Genomic DNA, 21,181 nt, shown 5'->3' with positions numbered 1-21,181 from the left:
TGCATTCGTTGTCCGTGTGTTTGTTCCCCTGGGCTCAGTGAGTTACAGAGGATAGATACTGGGCTTGCCTCCAAACCTCCAGGAAAGTTCAGCACAAATGCAGATATCATCTAACTCTCCCTGCAGAAGAGGGGGTGGGGTTCAGGAGTGCTCCTTGAGACTAGTTGCCTGGGTGGCGATGGGGGTAGGGGGCTGGATGGGCAGCATTCCAACCCAGGACCCCCCCTGCCTAGCTTGGGCACGCCTCCAGGGAAGGTGGGCTCCCTGTCTTGTAAACAACCCCGGGGGATGGCTGCAGTGGGTTTGTGCTCTGCCTGCTCTGGGGCTGCAGGAGGCACCCTTCCGCTCCCATGATCGATAAGGGCGCTGCGCAATCGCTCCCGTGGTAGAAAAGGACACTGCAATCGTAGGCCTGCCCTTACTGTCCCGCCTGCTCTCGCCCGCCTTGCACAGAATGCTAAGACAGTCCACCGGGATCCTGAGCGCCTGGACCAGGCCTCTTCTTTCGCAAATGGGGAGGCTGAGGTCCGGGCTGAGGGCAATGGCAGGTCCGAAGGGCCTGTGGGCTCTCCCCAGGAAAAGGAGCCACCGTGGGACTCGGCTCCCGCAACACGCCGCGGGATCTCGTGTTCGTCCGGGTTGCCCTTGAGGGCCCGGGTCTCTGAACACCAACTGAGGCCCGGCTCACCACCAGGCCTAGAGTGCCCCCTGTGACCTCCAGGGACAGAGCCCTAGAGCGGGGAACACCTCGGATACGGTTGGCCTGTCGTCCACCGGGGTCGGGTGGCGGCTCAACCTGTGTCGCGGGGTCGGACGGTGGCCGGGCCCAGACCCGGAGCGGCTTGCTTCCCAGGTCCGAGGCCTCTGGCGGGGGTGCCTGGGCCCCTTTAAGGAGGGGCGGTGCTTCAGTCGGGGCGGGGACGCCGCCGAGGGGGCGCGGCCTTCGGGAGATCGCGTCACCTGCGAAGCTGGGGCGGAAGTGGTGGCGGCGGACCGTGGAGGAGACTGCGGCGTCGCCGGTAAGTGGCGGCGGCTCGGGCTGCGTCCTGCCGGTCCCTGCCCTTCCCGCCGCTTCCGACGGTTCCCCTCCGTCCCCAAGCGCCTCGACGTCCCCATATGCAGAATGAGCTGCCGCGGGGTAGGGCCGCACACAGTCCAGCAATCTCCGCCGGTTTCAGTGTTGACACCACGCAGGATCAGGTGGCGGTGGGTCGCTCCCCGTCAATCCGGCCGGATTAGGCCGCCGAGTACTTTGCTCCCCAGTTTCTTGTTACTCACAATTGGGAATTGCCAGTCCGATGCTCAGGGACCTTAGAACGGACCGCCAGGCGCTTAAAGAGTGGTACTGTTCTTACTGACGGGAGGTAACTCAACGGGAGGTCACGCTAGAGACGCTCCTCCTACCGACCCCTCCCACTGCCGTTCATCCAGACTTGGCCGAGTATTCTGGCCTCTTTGGGGTAACCCAGCCCTTGAGCCTATGGAGTCCCGTCCGGCCCATCTGTCACACAGGAAAGTCCCCTGGCCTGGGAGTGGGCGGGGAAGGTGCTGGTGCCTTCGTCCCTCCCGAGTCCCACGGGCCACTCTTGCTGATAATCTAGGGTCATTTTTATACTACACGATGTTTAGACGCAAAACTGAATGTGAAATGTGTACTCACTAGAGCAGAGAACATTTGTGGTTCTAGCTTTCGGTTACCCTTCTCACCACAGGACTTTTGCACAGACTGGCCTTTGTGTCTGACATGCCCTCACTACATCCTGGTCTTGTGCAGAGCTCCTCAGCATTGCTAACGTTTTTTAACAGGTCTGACTTCCTCTCATTCTCTTGCTGCAGTATTTCTTCCCTGAAACACCACTCCCCAACCCCCACTGACCCCTCAGCCCTGTACTCTGACCACTGGTGATGTACTTGTCACAGCATGTTTTCACCTCATCAGAATGTAAGTTTACTGAGAGCCAGGGCCCTGCAAAACAGCAAGTTTAAAGCAACTGCTTACAACTGAACAAAAATGTTTTCAGGTACACAGTAAAAAATTCAGACTATGAAAGGGTGTCTGGTGAAAACTCAGTGTCCTTCCCACTTCTGACCTCCAAGACCCTGATCCCTCTCCCCTGGGGCAGAGATAAACCAGTTTCTCGTGTATCAACAATCTTCATGTATACCTAATGTGTTTGTACAGGATGTCGCTCACTGTGCATGTGATCCCTCTTGGAGGTGCTTGCTAAGTTCCAACAGATTGGATTCATTCGTGTTAATGGTTGTACCATATTTTATTAGTACTATAATTTATCTGTACTGTTGACTGTTGTTTGACATTTAGGTTATTTCATCTTTTGTAACAAGGAATGTTGACTATCCTTGTACAAATGTCTCTAGCCAAGTAGGGATACTTCTGTTGGCTGAATTCCTTAGTGCAGAAGTGCTGGGTCAAAAGGCTTTCCACGGATCTCTGACTGGGTACATGATCTCTTGACAGGTAGTACCACATTGCCCCCTGCCCAACAAAGGAAGGGGCTGGTGTCCCCCATTGGCTTGATCTTGCAGAGATGGTAGGCGTAAAATAGTTTTATTGTAGCTTTGTGTTTCCTAGAAGTATAATGGTTTTGTCAGATTTACTTTTTTATGTCGGTCATTTCTACCACTAATACAATCATTTTGAAACTGGAAAGATCTATATTTATTATAAATATGCATATATTTAAAAGCTGTTTGTATTTCATATTCTTTGCCCATTTTTCTATTGGATTGTTGGTGTTATTTTCTAGGTGCACTTTGCATGTTATGGAAATTAGCCCATTGTCTGTTAACTCTTTTTTCCGATCTGTCATTTGTCTTTGACTCAATTGTGTTCTTTTTCTCTTTCAAATTTTACTTTTGCCAGGCATTTAAAGTTATTAGTTTTTTCATGTGTGGCTTCTGCATTGTCATGCTGAGAAATATTTTCTCTGCTTCAAGATTATATTTGATATTTTCTTCTGGAAATATAGTGGTTTTTAAAATATATATATTTACATTTTTGGTGTAATTCTAGAAAGCACTTCTGGGAAGGACTAAGGTAGGAACCCAAACTCCTTTTTTCCAAATTGTTTGCCCCAACTCCATTTCCTGGCAGTCGTCTTTCCGCACTGGAGTGCTGTCTTTGTCGCATGACTACCTGGCCTGCATCATCCGTTAGCCTGAGCCCCACTGTCTTCATCACTGAGGTCCAGAGACCATCTCCCCTCCTCCATGTTCCTTTTCCTTGTCAACCTCAGGCAGACTTATCCACTTCTCTTACCCTGGACTTTTTTTACAGAAAGTGGGCTTGCTTAGATTTATAGAGTAACTCGAGAGAAAACTGCTATCTTATGATGAAGAGTTGATGCCTTGCACATATTCCACACAATGCCAGTTCCACAAGACACTCTGTGATAGGAAGGGTTCTGAAAACTTAAGGGAGTGCATCCTACCCCAAATATTCACAGTGCATGGTGTTGACCTTGGTGAAACAGTGGCTTTTCTCAAGTTGATATGAACAGCGCCCTTTTTTCAGTAGCACTTACACCCCTGCTTTTACCTCTGCCAGCCCATTGCACATAAGGAATAAACTGAGGCAGGACCTTGTGGACCACAGCTCCTTGGGCTGACCTGGCCTGTGGGCTCTGCCTGTCTGCAGGGACTCGTCTCTCCACATGGAGTGCCTGTGAGGGTCTTGCCCCGGTCCTCTTCTGTGGACTTGGGGAACCACACACACACAGAGACAGTGCTGGGGAAGCCAGTGGTACATTCCAGGATGCACCCCCCCTTCCCTTCCATTTGGTATGGTCCATGGGCCAGGCTACCTGGGAGAAGGGCCAACTTTCAGTTCTCCATTTTGTGAGTTTTCCTGGACACGTGTATTCATACCCAGCAGCAGCGTTCTCTTGCTGCCCAATAGGCGCCTGAGCATGTCCCCCCAACCCGGCAGGGCAGCACACAGCAACCCAGAACCTTCAGTCCTGTCTGACATACTTCAGATGAGGCCTCCAGTGGGTGCCACCCTTCAGGGGCCCAAGCACCCTGATCTAAGGTGTGGGTGCCCCCACAAGGCAGCACTTGTCTGCTTCACAGTCGGGGTGCAGGGCTGACCTGTTGGCTGTGGGATCCATCAGAGAGCGGTACTGGCCCCCCTTACATTTCAGAGCTCCTGCCATGTTCCAGGTCGATCTTCATGACAACCCTGGACCCCTGGGGTCACTGTCCCCACCCCCCCCCCAGGCCCCTAGTTAACAGGTGAGACAGCTCAGGCCAAGCTGCCCCCAGAGAGCAAGCCCTGGGACCCCGTGTTTGTCCATAGCATGTGCAAGTGGCACTCGGAGGGGAAGGGGCCTGGCTGAGGTCACTGCTGAGAGCAGCTAAAGTGGGTGTTGTCTGAAGCCCAGCGTACTTAGCAGAGCACCCCCCCCACACCTGTGTCAGCGGAGGGCATCCTGAAGAGGGCTTTCCTCCTCCAGCAGGTGGGCACCAGAGGAGCATGGATGGGCCTGTCAGAGGTGGCCTGAGACCAAGTCCATGGGTATCCCTGAGATCTGGGCAGTTGAAACCCCCTTCATGCCGCTGTGAGCCACTGCTTTCAGGGTCCCAGGCCAGCCGAGGAGTGAGGATGAGCAGGAGCTTGGGGGCAGGGGTGTCCCCACATGAAAGGAAGTTGGATCCTGCCCTCTCCTGTCTCCTGGAGAAGAAATGGGGACCCTGGCTCTGTCCCCAGCAGCTCTGAGCAGGGGGCTGTCACATTTTGTGCGGTGTGCCAGCAGTGGCCTTGCTGTCCTCCAAGTAGAGGACAGCCACATGCCCACCTTTGGGCTAGGCTGGCCTGGAGCCAGCTGTGCCCGGGCATGTCCATTTTCTTACCCTGCACTCTTGGCTGCTCCTGTGTGTGAGGGACCCCCAGACCCTGGTCGTCTCACACACGTTAGAAATAAACATGGGTGCCTTACGGAAGAGTGCATTAACTTCTAAAATACTCCATCACCAAAGTTGGACATCCTGCTGGAGCAAGGGGCGGCGGCGGCTTTGTATTTGCTCCAGAGCAGTGAGCAGGACCAACTGAGAGGTCAAGGTTGCGCCTGTCAGTGCCCGATGCCAGGCAGGTGGCAGAATCAGGTGCGTGCTGCACAGCGTGCCCCTTAGGAGCTGGTCCACCACCTCCTAAACCCCAACTCCCCTCTTGCTCCTCCTGAGCAGGTCCCTGCAGGTCCTTCCAGAGGTAACCACTATTGGACAGGCTGCAGATAGAAGCGAAAACACAGAAATCACAACATGAACAGGGCACATATCTCCTCTGGAGCTGGAGCTGACCTCCCACCTGACCGCATGTCTTGGTTCTCCCACAGCATGTTCTCCGTAACTCAGTAACTGACATTGAGGTTCCTTCTTTCTTTTTTCCCATTACAAACAATGCAACTACACATGCTTCCTTCCTTATGAATATTTTTTGGGTACCTTTTTTGGAGTGGAATTGCTGTGTCAAAGGGCACAACATTTAGTTTTGTTAAGCTACGTGCAGGGCAGTGAGATCATGCGTGGGGCCTCTGATGTGAGCTAATGTTGATGCGTTCATTATTATTAAATGACACCCACGTTTGTTTTAAAATGTTCATCTTGGAATCATTTGGCGTTTACAGAAAAGTTGCAAAGACAGTACAGTGAGTTCCAGTTTACCCTTCACTCAGTGCCCCTCGTTAACATTGTGTCAAAGCCAAGAAATTAACTTGTGTGCGTTGCCACTAACTACATGCTAGGCTGTACTCCAGTCTCATCAGGTTTTCCACTGATGCCCTTTCCTGTCCCAGGATCCAACCCAGGCCCCCTTGTGGCGTTTAGTCATCACTTAGTCTCTTACAATCTAATACAATCTAATGGTACTTCTTCAGTCCTGGTTTTCATGACCTTGATAGTTTGGGGGACATTTTGTGAAATGTCCCCTAATTTGGCCTGTTTGCTCATGATCAGACCAAGGTTGTAGGTTTTGGGGAAGAGCATACCGAGGTGAGGTGCTCTTCTGGCCACATCCCATCAGGGCTCCCTGACATGCACACATCACCCTGAGGTTGACATCACCCTGAGGTTGACCTTGACCACCTGGCTGAGGTGGGGTCTACAGAGTGTCCCTATGGCAGGTTATTGTCCTCTCCTTTCCCTGTCTTGTTCTTTGGAAGCGAGTCGCTGAGCCCAGCCCACATTAAAGGGTAGTTAGAAAATAATTTTTCATCCAGAAAAATATAAAAAAGGATACATGACCCATAATTGCATTGTCTAGATACCTGTTGACATTTAAAGGAAATAAAAGTAAAAACTACACATAGGTAGAAAAAAATTTTGACTTGAACAGAAAGTACTACTAAAACTATTAAATACTAAAGGCTTCACTTAAAAATAAGGTAGGGCCATTCCAGCCTGTCTACACACACACACACACACACACACACACACACACACACAACCTTGGAGCCTTAATTCTGACCTGACCTATCATACACCTTCCCTGCGGGCCAGTGGGTCCCATGGTGCACCCCACTTTATGTAACCTGCCTTTCACCTGCACTCCAGGAAACTGCATGCCTTCTACTTCCACAACTGGCTACATCTGCCCCTCAGCTCAGCTCCGTGGGCCCAGCGGCCAGGTGACAGGCCCCTCTTGAGCTCCTTGGTGCTGTCAGTGAAGGGTAGAGATGGGCCCCCATTTACAGGTGAGGGAACTGAGGACTGGAGAAAGAAAGGACAGACACCGGGTGTGTCCAGCCTGGACCAAGCTCAGGCCGCCTCCATTTGTGTTTTTCCCACTCACTGCCTCTTAGTGCTGCATAGGCTGGCCGCTCCTCAGCCCTCTCCCAGCCTGTGAAATAGGAGTGACAACTCCTGAAGGATCATAGAACAGTGACTAGGCACAAGACCACACTGAGCATGAGGTCAGAGAGGTCATTGGGTTCTGAGGGTTATGTCTATGGTCACCCAGGTGTTCCTGGGGCGTGGGTGTGAAGAAAAACCCCAGGAGAGGAGTGTGGGTCCCCAAATGAAGGCTTCTGCATGCGGAAGGACCAGCGTGGCCTGTAGACAAAGGCCATAGGCCCAAGACCCTGATTATTGCTGGGAGTGGTGCACACCTGAGGCCCCAAGAGAATGTTTTGTCTTGGCCCACTCAGCCTGCCAGGCACAACCAGGACGGCAGCCTGGACCCCTGCTTTGCCACGACTCATCCCCTTCTGCCTGTGGGAAGAGGGCACCTCCTCAGTCATTGCCCGTTATCCCTGACATGCTGGCTGGGGGTTCTCACACTTCAGGCCCCAAGTGGGAGCTGCCCCCACTTCCTCCACCTGTCAGGTCTGTGCCCGCCCTTCTGTGCCACTGTCTGACTCACAGATGCTTTGCCCTAGACCACGAGCTCCTGGAGGGCAGCCACTGAGCGGCTCGCTCTAGTCCTAAACATGGATGGAAGGAATGGGTTCCCGCCTCTTTCTCATCCTGCTGTTTGCCTATGTGCCTGGGAGGAGAGCCCTTGAGGTAGGTACCTCCTGACACTTCTGGACTTAGAGGGGTTGGGCTGTGGGGATCGGGCAACACCTGTGGGTGCGGGATCCAAGGCCCCTGAGGACTCAAATGGGGTGGGTGGGGGCCTGCCCAGGTGATCTACCGCCTAGATCTTCAAAGGCACAGGGGAACTCAGGCCAGTAGGAATGCTGGCTGCCCGTGCCATTGAGTGGCACCTGGATAGTGGCTGTCCAGATTGCGCTCAGCTGTCAAAGGGAGCCTGAAGTCAGTACTCCCTTCTCCTCCTTCCGTGGAGGCTGCCAGAGGGGACTGGCACAAGCTGGCACCACCAAGGAAAGTAGGACCTAGGGGACCAAGGGGGCTGAGGGGACAGTGACCAACCTGGGGGCAAAGGGGCCAAGCCTGCTCCGGTCAATTAGCAGGGGTTGCAGGTGGAGTAAGGATAGGGATGGGGCCGGGAACAGGGTCACAGCCCCTGTCCACACCCAGCTCAGAGCCAGTGACCAAGCAAGCAAGCATTAGAGACTGGGACCCGGGCTGGGAGGCCTTCAGGCCCAAGCAGGTCTGCCCTCTGGAGGCCACTGGGGTCACTGCACGGCCCCTACCGACGGCCTAGGAAGGGGCTAGGGCGTGACTACAAGGGAGAGGGCCGTGCTGTCGTCCCCTTCCGCACACCCACTACTTTGGGCCTGAGGGTTTGGCGGACCCCGGCTATCTGCGTCTACCGTGTCCTTGCCGCTATTAAACAACTTGGCCTGCACGTCCTCGGGGGGGCTTGGAGAGACCCCACTTACATGGTCCGAACCCCCAAGATCCCTGCCCAGCGCCGGGGAGTGATGCCCCCGACTCACGTATTCCAACAAGGCCAGGACGCTCTGCCTCGCAAGGGAGTCCCTAGCCCAGCCTTCTGAGAGCCTGATGGGTTCCTTTTTCCGACCCCCCCCCTACCCTGGCCCTCCCCGAGCGGACACCGATCCTCCCCAACCTTAGGTGCGCACGAGTGACTCCCGAAAGGGACGCAAAAAGAGGAACGAACGTAGGTTCTCTCGACCCGGCGGGGCGAGGCGCCTCATCCCTCCCGGTGCCTCGGCCGGGTAGGCCCCACGGGGCTCCCGGAGCGGCGAGGAGCACGCCCCACAGAAGAGGGTGAGGGGACGCAGAAGCACACGGTCCCTCAGGAACCTAGGCCGGGGAGGAGGAGAGGGGGAAGGGTCGCGCACGTGGCCGGGGGGCGGGGCTGACCGCATCCGCACCCCCCGGCCACGTGGGGTGCGGAACCCTTCCCCATCGCAAACGGGGGCGCGCGGGGGTCCGAGACGAAGCTCCCAGGGAAGGGGCGGGCTCCCGCCGGCCGCGCGCCCCGGCGTGGGGTGGGCGCGCCCGTGAGGGGCGGGACGCGCGCAGATAAGGGGTGCGGCGGCAGGGGGTGGGGCCGTCACCGCCCGGAGAGGGCGGAGCGTGCCGGGAGGAGGCGGGGTGCGTGCCGAGGAGGGAGAGCCGTTTCAGGGAGAGGGCGGAGCTTCACGGCACACAGAGGGGTTCTCAGAGAAGGGGACTGGGAGACGTGCCGCAGGAGCAGGGGTCTCGCTGGGAGGGGCGGGTTCCCGGCGCCCCGCGTGGGGAAGGCGCGCTCAGGGCAGGAGGGGACGCGCCGGGGGCGGCTCCTCCCACCCGGGCCCCGCCCCCGGCTACCGCGACCGGGTTGCGGCGAGGTGGAGGGCGCGCCGGGCGGGGGGCGTGGCCGCGGCGCCCCGAGGGGGCGTCCTCCGGGCGGGGCGCGCCGTGGCCGCCCCCGCGGGCTCCGGTGCGTCAGGGCGCGTCAGGCGGGGCGGGGCGGGTCGAGCGCGGGCGGCGGCGGCGCGCGCCGGCCTCCTCCTCCTCCTCCTCCGCCTCCCGCACTCAAGCAGCCGCCGCCGGCCGGACGGGCACTGCTCCCGCCGCCTCCGCTCCGTCAGCTCTGTCTGCGCCGCGCGCCCTTGCCCGGTATGTCGGCGGCTGTGGCGTGCGTGGATTACTTCGCCGCCAACGTGCTCATGGCCATCTCCTCGGGCGCCGTGGTGCACCGCGGGCGGCCGGGCCCCGAGGGCGCGGGCCCTGCCGCCGGCCTGGAAATGCGCGCGCCGCGCCGAGAGGCCTCCCCGCCTGGGCCATCGGGGCCGCCTCCGCCACCTCCTGGGGTCGCCCCCGGCTCCGCCGCCGCCGCACCCCACCTGCTGGCTGCCAGTATCCTGGCCGACCTGCGCGGCGGGCCCGCCGCTGCCCCGGGGGACGCCTCACCCGCCTCCTCCTCATCGGCCGCTTCGTCCCCGTCCTCTGGCCGCGCCTCCGGCGCCGCGCCCGCGGCCTCCAAGAGCCACCGCTGTCCCTTCCCGGGCTGCGCCAAAGCGTACTACAAGTCCTCGCACCTCAAATCGCACCTGCGAACGCACACAGGTGAGTCCGGCCGTGCTCCGGGCCCGCGCGTGGGCGGCCTCTCGTGTCCCCACCCCCGCAGGGACCCCGAAACTGCGTGGCGCGTGGGGAGGGGGGCGCGCCGGAGCCACCGCCGCTGCGCCGGCCGCGGGGGGGTGAGGTCTCGGTGGGTGGGGCGCGCGCAGGGGGCGTGGCGGCCACGCGGTCGGGCGGCGCGCCGAGGGCGGGCGCGGCGGCAGTGGCTGGGGCTGGGGCTTGGGCTCGCGGTTCCGCGGGGTCCGCGGGTGGGATCCGGGCTCCCCGGCAGCCCCTGCTCCCCGTGGCCTCATTCTCTTTTACTTTCTGTTGCGTTCGGATCTGGGTGGTGGGCACCGTGATTGGATCATCCAGCTCTGAGGTTCTCGTTCTTTCTTTTGCTTTGCCTCAGTTTCCTTTTCTGTAGAGAGAGGAGGAGCCGCGTCGCCGCCTCGGGTAGTCTCGTGGATTCACCCCAGAGGGCGGCGGAGAGCTTGGCGCAGGGCCAGCGTGGGGGGTGTCCGACACGTTTCCTCTGTGTTTTAATAAGGCGGAGGGCGGGGCTGGGAGTTCGGATTGGGGCCTGAGTCTGGGGAAGAGGGATTTGAGAGGGAGTCAGGTACTCACCATGTTTGCAGCGTGTTGGTTGCCTTCACTTGCTGCGGGAGCCCTGAAGGTGCGCCGGGTTGAGGGGGAGGGTTCTGTGACAGTCACCTCTCACAACCCAGCTGTGGGTGGGGTGGGGCAGCTAGGGGAACCGGGAGGCAGGAGGGCGCGGGTCACCCTTTCACTCTGTCACCCCTACGCTTGTTTCCCTGTGGGTCTTATAGGTTTCCATCCTTCACCCTGAAAATGGTCTGGGGCACAGGAGACCGCACTTTGGCGGCCAGCCTGGGTTTGAGTGTTGGAAGTGTTGATCCCTTCCGCGGGTGGGCATCTGGGAGCAGGCTGTGAGGGTGCCCTTGGATTTGGTGCTTTGTCTCTGCCACTTTTTGGTGTGTGACCTACTTGCTCCAGGTCTGTATTCTCATCTGTATAAAAGGTGCACAAACGGCTGCTTTTCTCTGAGGGTCACTGGGTGTCACATTGGGCAACAGGAGCTAGGTGGACATGCTCCTACTGTGGGAACACGTGGAGAGGGTGCAAGAAAGCAAGTTGGCCTCAGTGCTGTGGCAGACACCTCAAATGCGGCAGCTCTCCTCCCCTCTCTACACTCTTCCTACTTCTCGCTCAGTCACTGACCCTGGGGCCTGGCGGTTTCGCCCACCTGTGTGCACTGCCACCACAGGACTTCGGGTAGGGTTTACATTTTTTTCCAAGGAGCCACCATCCTTCTCTGTGTGGTCACTGAATATGATCTCCTCTTAAAGGTAGTGGGGTCCTCGTGTCTGTGGCAGAGACATTTGGGAGTCCATGAAGACGGCCTGGTGCCCCTGTGGAGGGCAGAGGGGAGGCTCCTCCCCGGGCGGTGGGTTGTGTGGCTCATTTGGGGTGAGTGTGCCCATCTGAACAGCATGGAGGGTAGGAGTTGGAGATTCTCGACAGAGGGGACAGAGAGACCCCGTTTCATTCCTCTGCCCCTCCGCCAGTCCAACCTCTGGCCTGAGATGTCTGTTCTCTGCATGGTGTGGCTCCTGAGAGCCTTTGGGAGGACCCCCCGTGCCCTGGCTTGGTTTTCTTCAGACCCTGTTAGACTTCCCTGGTGGAGTGAAGCCAGGCTTCCTCCCACCAAGGGACACTTCTTTCGGGTGTCCTAGGATCCTTCAGAGCCTTGGTAGCCCCCCCACCCCGGGCAGTTGTGGTCACACCCTCCCCCAAGGCTGTGGACTCCTTGTTGGGGCCAGTACATCAGTATTGCCATCCCATTTTTAATGAGAACTAAGGCCCAGGAGGCCAAGTCAGTGTGTCCAGGGGAAAGTGCAGATTGTGGGAGGGCAGGGTGCCATCCCTGCTGCGTCCTGCACCCGTGGGAGCTGTGACTCTGGATATCCTGTCTTTATAACACTGCTGCAGAGACCTGGTGGGCACAGCTCCCGGACCCACTGGCAGGTACCTATGATAACCACAGCTGCTTCCCAAGGGTTTTGGACACGTGTGTGCTTAATGATTGCTTGTGCAATGTCTCCCCGACCCCCAGGTCCACCAAGGCCTGCCTGGGGTCTGTGTAAAGGCCTTTTGCTTTTTCTGACCCCCAGGGGACGGGACAGCTGCTGTTAAGCTCTTTTTGGGGGTGGGAAAGTCATGCTTGCCCTGGGTGTCCCAAGGGTAGGGGCAGATCTGACAAGAAGCATAATTAGATGCTAGCTGAGGGCCCTTGGGAGGCAGTCCTGTCCCCACCTCCACCCTCCACCCCCCACCCCCGCTTGAGGACTATTCTCTCTGCAAAGGCAATGCCAATCCTGACCTAGGCTTGTTTGACAGATGTGTAGACTGAGGCACTGGAGTCAAGCATGGTGCCCTATCATCCCTGCTCCTTGGGTGCAGTGGGGTGGGGAGGCTGGAAGGGGCCATGGGATCCTTTAACAGGACCACTCAGCTGCACAGGGAGCAGGGAGGGCTGTCCTGTGATCCCCCTTGCCCTGCTTGCAGCCCCTGGCCCAGCGAAGATCTCTCCTGCATGAGGTGGGCAAGGACTTTGGAAGCTGAAAGAAATGTTGATGCCGTTGCCGTGGATACAAGGGAGCGCAGGGAGATGGGGCGGGGGCGGGAGGAGAGGCTGGCTGTCGACTTGCTCTCCCAGCCTCACTCATCTCTAGATGGCTCCCCCGCCTGCGCCCCCAGTGCCCAGCTCGCACTCAGCCATGTGCGCCTTGAGGGGCCTCAGTTCTCCAGACCCCCACCTGCTCGATGCCAGGGGCTCCCTTCTGTTTTGACAGCATAGCTGTCCCCTGACATTGCCCAGTGTCCCCTAGAGGGCTGGAGGATCACCCTTACTTGAGACCCTGTGTTTTACTCTAAAACCTTGTCTACTTAAGTCCGAGAAATACTAGTTGAGCACCTACTGTGTGCTCAACTGTGGGGATGGCCCAACTCTGTCCCCTGGGACCCTGGAACCTTGCGGGCAGGGGGTTGATGGAGGAAAAGGCTTCCTGGAAGAGGCCTCTTAGTAGAGATCTGAAGCCCAGGGGTCCGGTGAGGCGGGGAGGGGTGTGTCCCTGGAGAGGGAACAGCACCTTGGCTGCAGGGGGTGTGGCCCTGGGGCATGGATTTTAAGGTGAGGTGGGGAGGGGGCAGAGGCGATGAAGGGTTCCATTTAATCCCAAGGGCACGGTAGGGAGCAGGCTGGGAGACAGGCCAGGCTTTGCAGAGGCAAAGCGGTTTATGGAGAAGAGATTAGGGGTTGGAGAGAGGTGGGAGGCAGAAGCCTCAGAACGTGGGATGGAGGAGGCTAGAGTGACCCCCAGTTTTCTGATCCAGCAGCCCAAGGGGCAGGGTGGTGGTGATAGTCTGATGAAGAGGCCCCCAGAAGGAGAGGCAGATGGGAAAACAGGTCTGGAGGGGAAGTAGCTACCCACCCCAATCAGAGTTGAGAACTCTCTTAGTGTCAGGTGGGGCTCAAGAGACAGGTGTGGAGGGGATCAGGGGGACATTGCCATGCTCAAGGTGTGCCAGGTTGCTCAGGGACTGCTTCCCCACCTAGCTGCCTCTTCCTGTGGGTAGGATAGGGAGAGCAGCTGGAACTGGCTGCAAGTGCCTGTGCCCTACCTGGGGGGAAGGGCCCCCCAACATTGTAGGGGCTGATAACCACCCGCCACCCAGGCTCCCTGATAAAGGTAGCCCAGATGGCCCGGCAGTGGGCAAATGATACGGGGTGAGGAGCCAGCCTCCCAGGAAGGGAGGGGGCTGGGTGGGCCATCCTCGCTCAGTGCTGTTTCCAAAACATCAAGTCTCTGGAACACGTGTGTCTGGGGGCCTGTGGGAGCTGTGCCCCCTCACCCCAGGCCCTAAGAGTCCCACCCCCACCCCTCCTTCATGGCAAAGATGTTAGTCTGGGTGGGAAGTGAGCTGGGGCAGCCTGGGTCCTCCAGGAGGGAGGACGGAAGAGGGAGCGGCTGCAGATGGCTATCCTTTTAAATAAATGGGGGTAATCATAGCTCCTACCTGTGTGTGTTGGGGGGGGGCATGCATAAAGAAGATAGCTGCTGCTGAGCCAGAAACCTGAGCTTTAGTCTCTGGGCCTGTAGACTCTTTCCAGAGATGTGTCAAGCATCCAAGGCATGCCAGGTGGGTGCCCTCAGCTTCACAGTCAGGTGGGGGGGAGGGCAGTGGCACACTCAGGAGATGCTGAGCACTGGGGTGCAAACCCCAGGATGGGGGCCAGTGGAGGGTGGGGACACCAGCAGTGTAAGGAGACCACTCTGAGGAGTGATACTAAACAGAGAAGGGACAGAGGTGACCAGGGAGAGGTTCCAGGCAGCAGGTATGTGAGTGGCTGGTGGGGCTGAAGAGAAGCCTGGGGGTGGGTGGGAGAACGAGCGGTCAAGGTTAAGACTCCAGCTTTGACTCTGAGCCAGGGGCAGCTCTGGGAGGGTGTGGAGCAGAGCGAAGACTGGGCAGCCCAGGCACCAGCTGATGGACAACTACTGGACCAGTTCAAGTATGAGCTGGGGACTGGAGCCAGAGTAGGGTCTGGAGATATTTTAAAGGGGGACGTTGACTAGATTTGCTGCCAGGTACCATGTGGGGAGGTGAGGGATTGAGATGGCCCTGGGGAGATGCCTGCCTAAATTTTTGGTGGCAACAGCAGAGTGGTTGAAAGGGGAAGCCTACAGGAAGAGTGGGGGAACAGGGAGGGTGGTGGGTGGTAAGCCTTGGGTTTTTGGGGAGCAGATCCCAGCGGGTATTTAAAATCACAGAGCAGATGACCCTCCCACACTCTGGCCTTTGTAAAGCTATCAGGGTGGCCAACAACAGGGGACCCCCCCCCCTTGCCCTGCCCTCCAGACCTAACCATCTATATGCTTCCTGTTGTGTCTTCAAAACTCTTTTGAGTTCTTTACCACCTGCTCAGGGACCATCTCCTTTGGGAAGCCCCCTGAACCCTGGCGCCCCGCCCCCCAAGTCTGCAGCCCTAGCCTTCTTCAGCTCTCCTGGGATGGTCCCTTACCTGTGCCCCTCCCCCACCCAAGCAGTCCACCGGGTAGGTGGGCATTTGTGCAAGGGCGTGCTGCCTGCCATACTTCCCTCCCTACTGCTAGAGATAACCTCAGAAGGTCATGGTGAAGCTTAGCTGTCAGACCCACGGCCCTTGGCCCCTGCTCCAGCCCAGGGAGGTGGGGCACTCTTCCCTGTGAAGGCCAAGCAGGCTAGGCCTGGCCTGGCACACGGTACAGGCTCGCCTCTACGAGGTCTCCTGGCCTCCATTTTTTGACCGTGCGTGGTGCCATGCCCGTTGTCCCGAGTTAGCCCCGGCCCAGCCCAAGTCACAGGGTCAAGTCCACCGCGGCCCCGCCCACCGCGCCGCCCACCGCGTGCACCCCAGCGCCGGTTCCAGCCTAGTCGGCTGGCCTGGAGCAGCCGGATGGTTGCATCTGGGGCCCGGGCATGCCCTGAGCCCCCAAATATTACCCCCCTCCTGGCCAGTCAGTGGACTGTGAGAGGGTGGCAGGTCCTGGCATCTTGTAGGCACTTGCCCAACGTTGTGGGGGCTGAAGTCTGCGCACATGGGTACCCACCACCCACATGCGCTCCCCTAGCCACAGTGTGGGGAGGGGCTGATAGGCGTTCCTGACGGCAAGTTGACCCCAGCCCCAACGGGAGCAGGACCACGTGAGCAGGGCGGGCTGAGGCTGCGGATGTGTGTGTGTGTGTGTGTGTGTGTGTGTGTGTGTGTGTGTCCCCCCCCCCCCCCCCCCCGCTAGCTACGTGCGGCAGCTGTGTTCCCGGCTGCGTGTGTCCTGCCCCAGCGGACGCAGGCGCCGCTCTTGTAACCTGCTCGTTTCAAAGTGTAACTGCGGGGCGGAGGGGGAGGGGCGGGAAATAGCCCCGCCACCCTAAATAGGGAAGTAAGCCAACTGCGGGGCACACTAACAGCGGGATGCCCCCCTCCCTTCTGCTCTCCTTCTTGCGCCTGCAAGATGGCGACACGATTGCATGCCCCCTTGGGGGGAGGGGGCGTTGCTGTCCTAGGTCCCGGGTCTGGTCGAAAGCCATAATCATACTCCCTTCCCCCAGACTGCGGCCTTCAGGAGCTGTCAGATCCCAAGTGGTCGCTGTCGGGGTGGGGTTGGAGTCCCTTCTGGAGTTGTTTCGAACCCCCTGATTATGGAGAGGACATCCTTGTGGTGACCACTCCCCCAACTGCTGCTGACCCTGCCTTCTGGATTGTTCGGGGGAGGCATGGGGCGTGAAGGGTGCAGCCTCAGGGATTGAGGGCTGCCTGTGGTCTTGGGGACAGTTGCTCTCCGCACAGCAGCATAGTTGTGGCCTGTAACCCCCTGGGGAAGGTGGCACCAGTGTGCTCCTTCCCGGACACTTGGGCTCACAGCCTCCTGGGCCTGTCCGCCCCCAGCTATGAGCATGACTGACAGGTGCCCCACAAGAAACCTGGGGGGTTGTTGGGTTTTGACCTCTGACTGGCAAGGAGGGTGGGAGAGAGCAGGTTTTCACTCAGCTCTTCCCTGGGCTTGGGTGAGGGCTGAGTCCCTCTGGAGTCTACTGGCGCCTACATCTTCCCCCCTTCCCCCCAGGCGTTCTCCCTAGGGCAATTCTTCAGCTTTCAGAGCAGAAATGTCACCGGGTCACCCTGAGAATCCAGGCCCTGTTCCCCCCATGGCTGCGGGTCTGTCCCATGGCCACTCCCACTGGCTCTTGGTCACCTCTGCACCTCCCACTATGGGTCCTTTTTTGGGGGTCTTATCTGACCGCTTATTGAGGGCCCCCGTCTGTCTGTCTCGTCCACTACCTGCCCCCGTACCGGTGGGCGTGTTCCTTGAAACAGGGCCTGTCCCTGTCACTAAAGTGTTCCGGAGTGGGCCTCCCAGTGTGTAACCCATGAGGAGACACACTGACCCCGGTGTGGGCCCCTACCCCCTCCGTCCGTCTCCCTTTCTACGGGGCTCCATCCAGTGCCACGAGGGGCATTGCACACGCGCGTGGGTGACCCAGCACGCGTGTCCACATTCTATCCACGCACTTCAAAACCCCTGGGCAACCTGAGGAACAACGCCCGGGGATTCTACGGTCCCAGGTACCTGGGGCGGGGTCCGCCAACGCACAAGCTCCGGATGCCTGGCCCCTTTGGCCTGGGCATGGCGAGGGTCTCGGGTGGACCAAATCTAACGGTGGAGCCCTTGGCGCTTGTAAGAACCTGGGGGTCGGGCGGCACACCGCACGGTTCTGGGCAGAGACCCCATACAGGGTGGGGAGTAGTAGGGATGGGGGTGCAGGGATGGCGGAAGCTCGCGGGGCAGGATGGGCGAGGCCGGTCTGGGCAATGGGAGGGGTCTGCAAAGGAAGTTGCAGGGTGGCGGCCTTGAGCGGGAGGGGGGGCGAGGGCGGGGCAGTTCCTTCTATTCTGCGGGGGCGGGGCGAGTCCAGTGGCAGAAGCCTCTGCGCCCCGCCCCTTCCCGGAGGTGTTGCGTTTTTCCCACGCCGGATTGGGCCAGTGGGGCCATGCTATACCTGATTCTGCGGGGCTGCAGGTGGCTCGGGCGGTCTTTCACATGTCTCTCTGCTTATAGAGGGGCCACAGGGGTCAGCAGGGAGGGCTGGAGCACGAGAAACTGCCCAGATTGTGCCCTCCACTTTGCGCCCCAGGTGGTCATTTCCAAAAGGAAAGGGTTTAACGGGTCTCAGATAGGCCCCGAATACCCTAAAGGAGGAGTGGAAAGGAGTATTTTGAGGGTGGGGACGGCATGGTCCATGGTCCATTTGCAGGAGGAGAAGCCCCTCCAAAAACCCAGCGTGCACATCTGTGTGGCGAATACTCTAGGAGACCCTCGTCACTGGGGTAGTGCCTTCCAGGTGGGCGTGTATGGGGTGGCCGCTTGGTAGAACCCAGCCTTTGTTGATTATACTTTAACCAACAAAAAGTGCTCACTGTTATGTAATTAATACAAGTTCCTAGGAAATCAAGGGCGATATTCATTAGGGATTCCTGAAATGAGCAGGGGTTTGTTTATTTTTGTGCATGTACATGTTTTAAGTTCACATGCAGAATCCAGTCTCTAGAACGAGGGTTGTGTGTGTGTGAGACAAGTGCTTGGGATGCATTGGGATCTAATGGGACACCCCCTCTCCTTGTCCCCCAACCTCCGCCCCACTGACCACTGCTGTCTCTCCTCTGCCTCCTCCATCCAGGTGAGCGCCCCTTTGCCTGCGACTGGCCAGGCTGCGACAAGAAGTTTGCACGCTCCGACGAGTTGGCCCGCCACCACCGGACGCACACGGGGGAGAAGCGCTTTCCCTGCCCGCTCTGCTCCAAGCGCTTCACCCGCAGCGACCACCTGACCAAGCACGCACGCCGCCACCCTGGCTTCCGCCCGGAACTGCTGCGGCGCCCTGGCACTCGCAGCACCTCGCCCAGCGACTCACTGCCCTGCAGCCTGGCTGGCAGCCCAGCGCCCAGCCCTGCGCCCAGCCCGGCCCCCACTGGCCTGTAGGGCCCAGTCCAGCCCCGCTCGTAGCACCAGCAACAGGCCTGCTGCTGTCCAGGCCCCAGGGCAGGCACAGACTAACGCCCCTTCCAGCATTCCTCTGAGGGCACTAAGATGCCCCTGCCCCCTCAAGAAAGCAAGGAGGGGGTCTGAGACTGGACTGGGGTCACCTGGAGTTGGCCCTTGGGAGGGGTGGCTGGGGCCCGTGTCTGTAAATAGCCATGATTGGTAACTCTTCCCATCTGTTAAACTGGGACTCCAGGTGGGTCGCCTGCAGGTGTTCTCCCCCATTTGCCACTTCCTTGCTTTGGGGGTGTGTGTGGGCCTTGGTAGGGGCAGCCCGGGAAAGGCACCCCCTCCCCAGTGCTTGAACTCGGCCTCCAGGCCTCTCTCTCTAGGTTGGGATGAAGTGTACAAAGAGCCATAGAGGAACCAGGGGTGCCTGAGGGCCCACTGTCCCCATTCCCACCTGCCCTGGCCCCTTACCCCACCGAAAGCCATTGGAGATGTTCAGGGAAATGGGGTGTGGCCCAGCCGCCCCCATTCGGGTACTCGATCTCAGGTGTCCGTGGGTTCTGCCCCACTGCCCGCCCACGGAGGGACTCCTAGGCCCCACAGCCGTGGGGGCAGGAGGGGAGTGGGAGGGTGTCCGTAAGGTCTGGGTTTTTGCTTCTGAGATGGGGGAGGGAGGGAGAGGAACTAGGGTTCTTCCAAAGAGCGTTTGACTCACTTTGGGGGAGGGGTGCGATATTGGGATGGAATGAATGCTGGCTTATTTATTTTCCTGTCTCTGCTGGCTGGGGGACCGCGCTGCCCACTTGGGTGGGTGTGTGAGTGAGAAAGATGGTGCAGGGAGGCTGGCGCCAGACCTACTGCAGGGCTAGGGTCCCTGACTTCTGTCTTTCCGCGGCATCACGTGACAATCATTCCCTTCCCTTAGGGACCAGACAGCCACTGGGCGAAATACACCTCTCTGCAGCCTGCACCGGGAGGTGTGAGCCCTGGCTCCATCCTGCCCCTGGCTCTGCATGCCCCCCTGGGCGGTCCGGACCAGCGATTGACGTCCTGCACACGCAGACCAGAGGCAGGAGGACTGGCCTCGACCTCTGGGGAATAGCTCGTTTTTTTTGGACCGGGTAGAATATTTTTTCAGGCGCCAATCCCTTTCTTGATACGGGCCTGTGGTGGTCCGTTGTCCTCGGGGTGTGGGTCCACATGATCCGAATTTAGGGTAGGGAGTGAGTGCGAATTTAGGGTGGGGAGTGAATGCCATGCCCTCTCCTGGTGGAGTCCGTTGGATTTCATTTTGGACAGAAACTCAGGACCCCTGCCCTGAAGTGGGAGGGGACCCAGGCTCCGTGCCCTGAGACCCTAAAGGGCCTATTCCACCACCATTGGCTGCAGGTTTGTGGCATCCCCGTGTATTCCAGAGCCTCCCGATTGGGGGCTGGGTGGCTCGGGGGGTGGTGTAGTGGACTCAGACCCCAACCCAGCCTGGCAGGATCCAGGGACAGGTGCCTGGGGTCCTGGGGAGGGGTGGGAAACCCTTTTGGAGCTGGGCTGGGGAGGGTCCTTGGGTCCCATCCCTGAGCCGGTTTTTGCAGGCCGGGTCCATCTGCCGTCAATCTTTCCTCTCAGAGGTGGTGAGGTGCCTTGTCTGTGGGGGCAGAAGGGGGCGGGCCCGTTCATCTGTGTCAGTGTGGACATCTTGGTCGTCACAGGCCTGGCGGGTGCCTGTCGGTAGGAGGTGGTGTGCTGGGCCCAGGGCTCAGGCGGCTGAGAACCCTGTCTGGCTCCTCTCCAGGGGCCTGGAGAGACCCAAACCCTTATGTCCCAAGGGGCCGGTGGTTAATTGGGACCTGGTTCCAGCCACTTACCTGTCACCTTTTAAGGGTAGGGCCCCTAAGGACTTGTGCTTTGGGGAGGTGTCCTCCCCCCAGCCTTGCCTGGCCTCATCCTTGTATTTAATTAAACAAGCCCTTTTTTAACCCCCATTCAGTGCCCGTATGGTTTTTCCCATCGCCGGCCCCCAGCGGGTGGGTCCTCTGAGCCCTTCTGCCCTGCTTACCAATGTGGCTCCAAGGCCACCAACCTGGGAAAACAGGCAGTGAGCTAGTGAATGCACGGACCTGGTGGGGTTCTTGGCAAGTTCACAGTGGCTGGGACCCAAAATACAGCCCCCTGCAGCAGCGCCCGTTGCCGCCCTGTGTCACCTACGCCTCACGCAGCTGCGCCCCCGCTCACCTTCCCGCTCCGTTACCCGGCAACCGAGGCCGAGGTGCAGTGACTTGACGCCCGGGGGCGTCCGCATCCTGCCCCTTTCCGGCCTGGGGGGGGGGGGTGCTGGGGGATCCCGCGCCCCTGAGGCCGCGGGCGCGACAGGGCTTCTCCCCGAAGGGACCCCCCCCGACGGCCCCCGCCCCGCCATCAGTACCCCAATAGGCTCCTCTGCCCAGTAATACGGCCGTTCCTGTATTGTACGCTTCCTCTGTGCCAGCTCCCAATTGGGATGAGGGCTGGTGTGGGGGAGGGGCCCCTTGGGTAGCGGGATTAGCATCCTCATGAGCATTGAGAAGCTGGTGCGAATTTTGAACCCCTTCATAGGAAAAATGAACCCGATTCCAGCGATCTCCATAGCCCCAAAGTAG

General features: G+C 59.1%; 1 protein-coding gene across 1 annotated transcript; it reads left to right on the top strand.

Annotated features, from left to right (window-relative positions):
* The first annotated feature begins 862 nt into the window (after positions 1–862).
* KLF16 (KLF transcription factor 16) lies at positions 863–20,527 on the top strand. Its single transcript, XM_074337485.2, has 4 exons — positions 863–1,019; positions 7,395–7,521; positions 8,500–9,942; positions 18,238–20,527. The coding sequence occupies exons 3-4, from the start codon at positions 9,495–9,497 to the stop codon at positions 18,537–18,539; spliced, it is 750 nt and encodes a 249-aa protein (XP_074193586.1). The 5' UTR covers positions 863–1,019; positions 7,395–7,521; positions 8,500–9,494; the 3' UTR covers positions 18,540–20,527.
* Positions 20,528–21,181: the final 654 nt, after the last annotated feature.

The sequence above is a fragment of the Rhinolophus sinicus genome, chromosome 15 (assembly GCF_057876585.1).
Source record: "Rhinolophus sinicus isolate RSI-liver-muscle chromosome 15, RSI-T2T, whole genome shotgun sequence".
NCBI classification, from domain to species: domain Eukaryota; kingdom Metazoa; phylum Chordata; class Mammalia; order Chiroptera; family Rhinolophidae; genus Rhinolophus; species Rhinolophus sinicus.
This window is presented reverse-complemented; position numbering and strand designations above follow the sequence as displayed.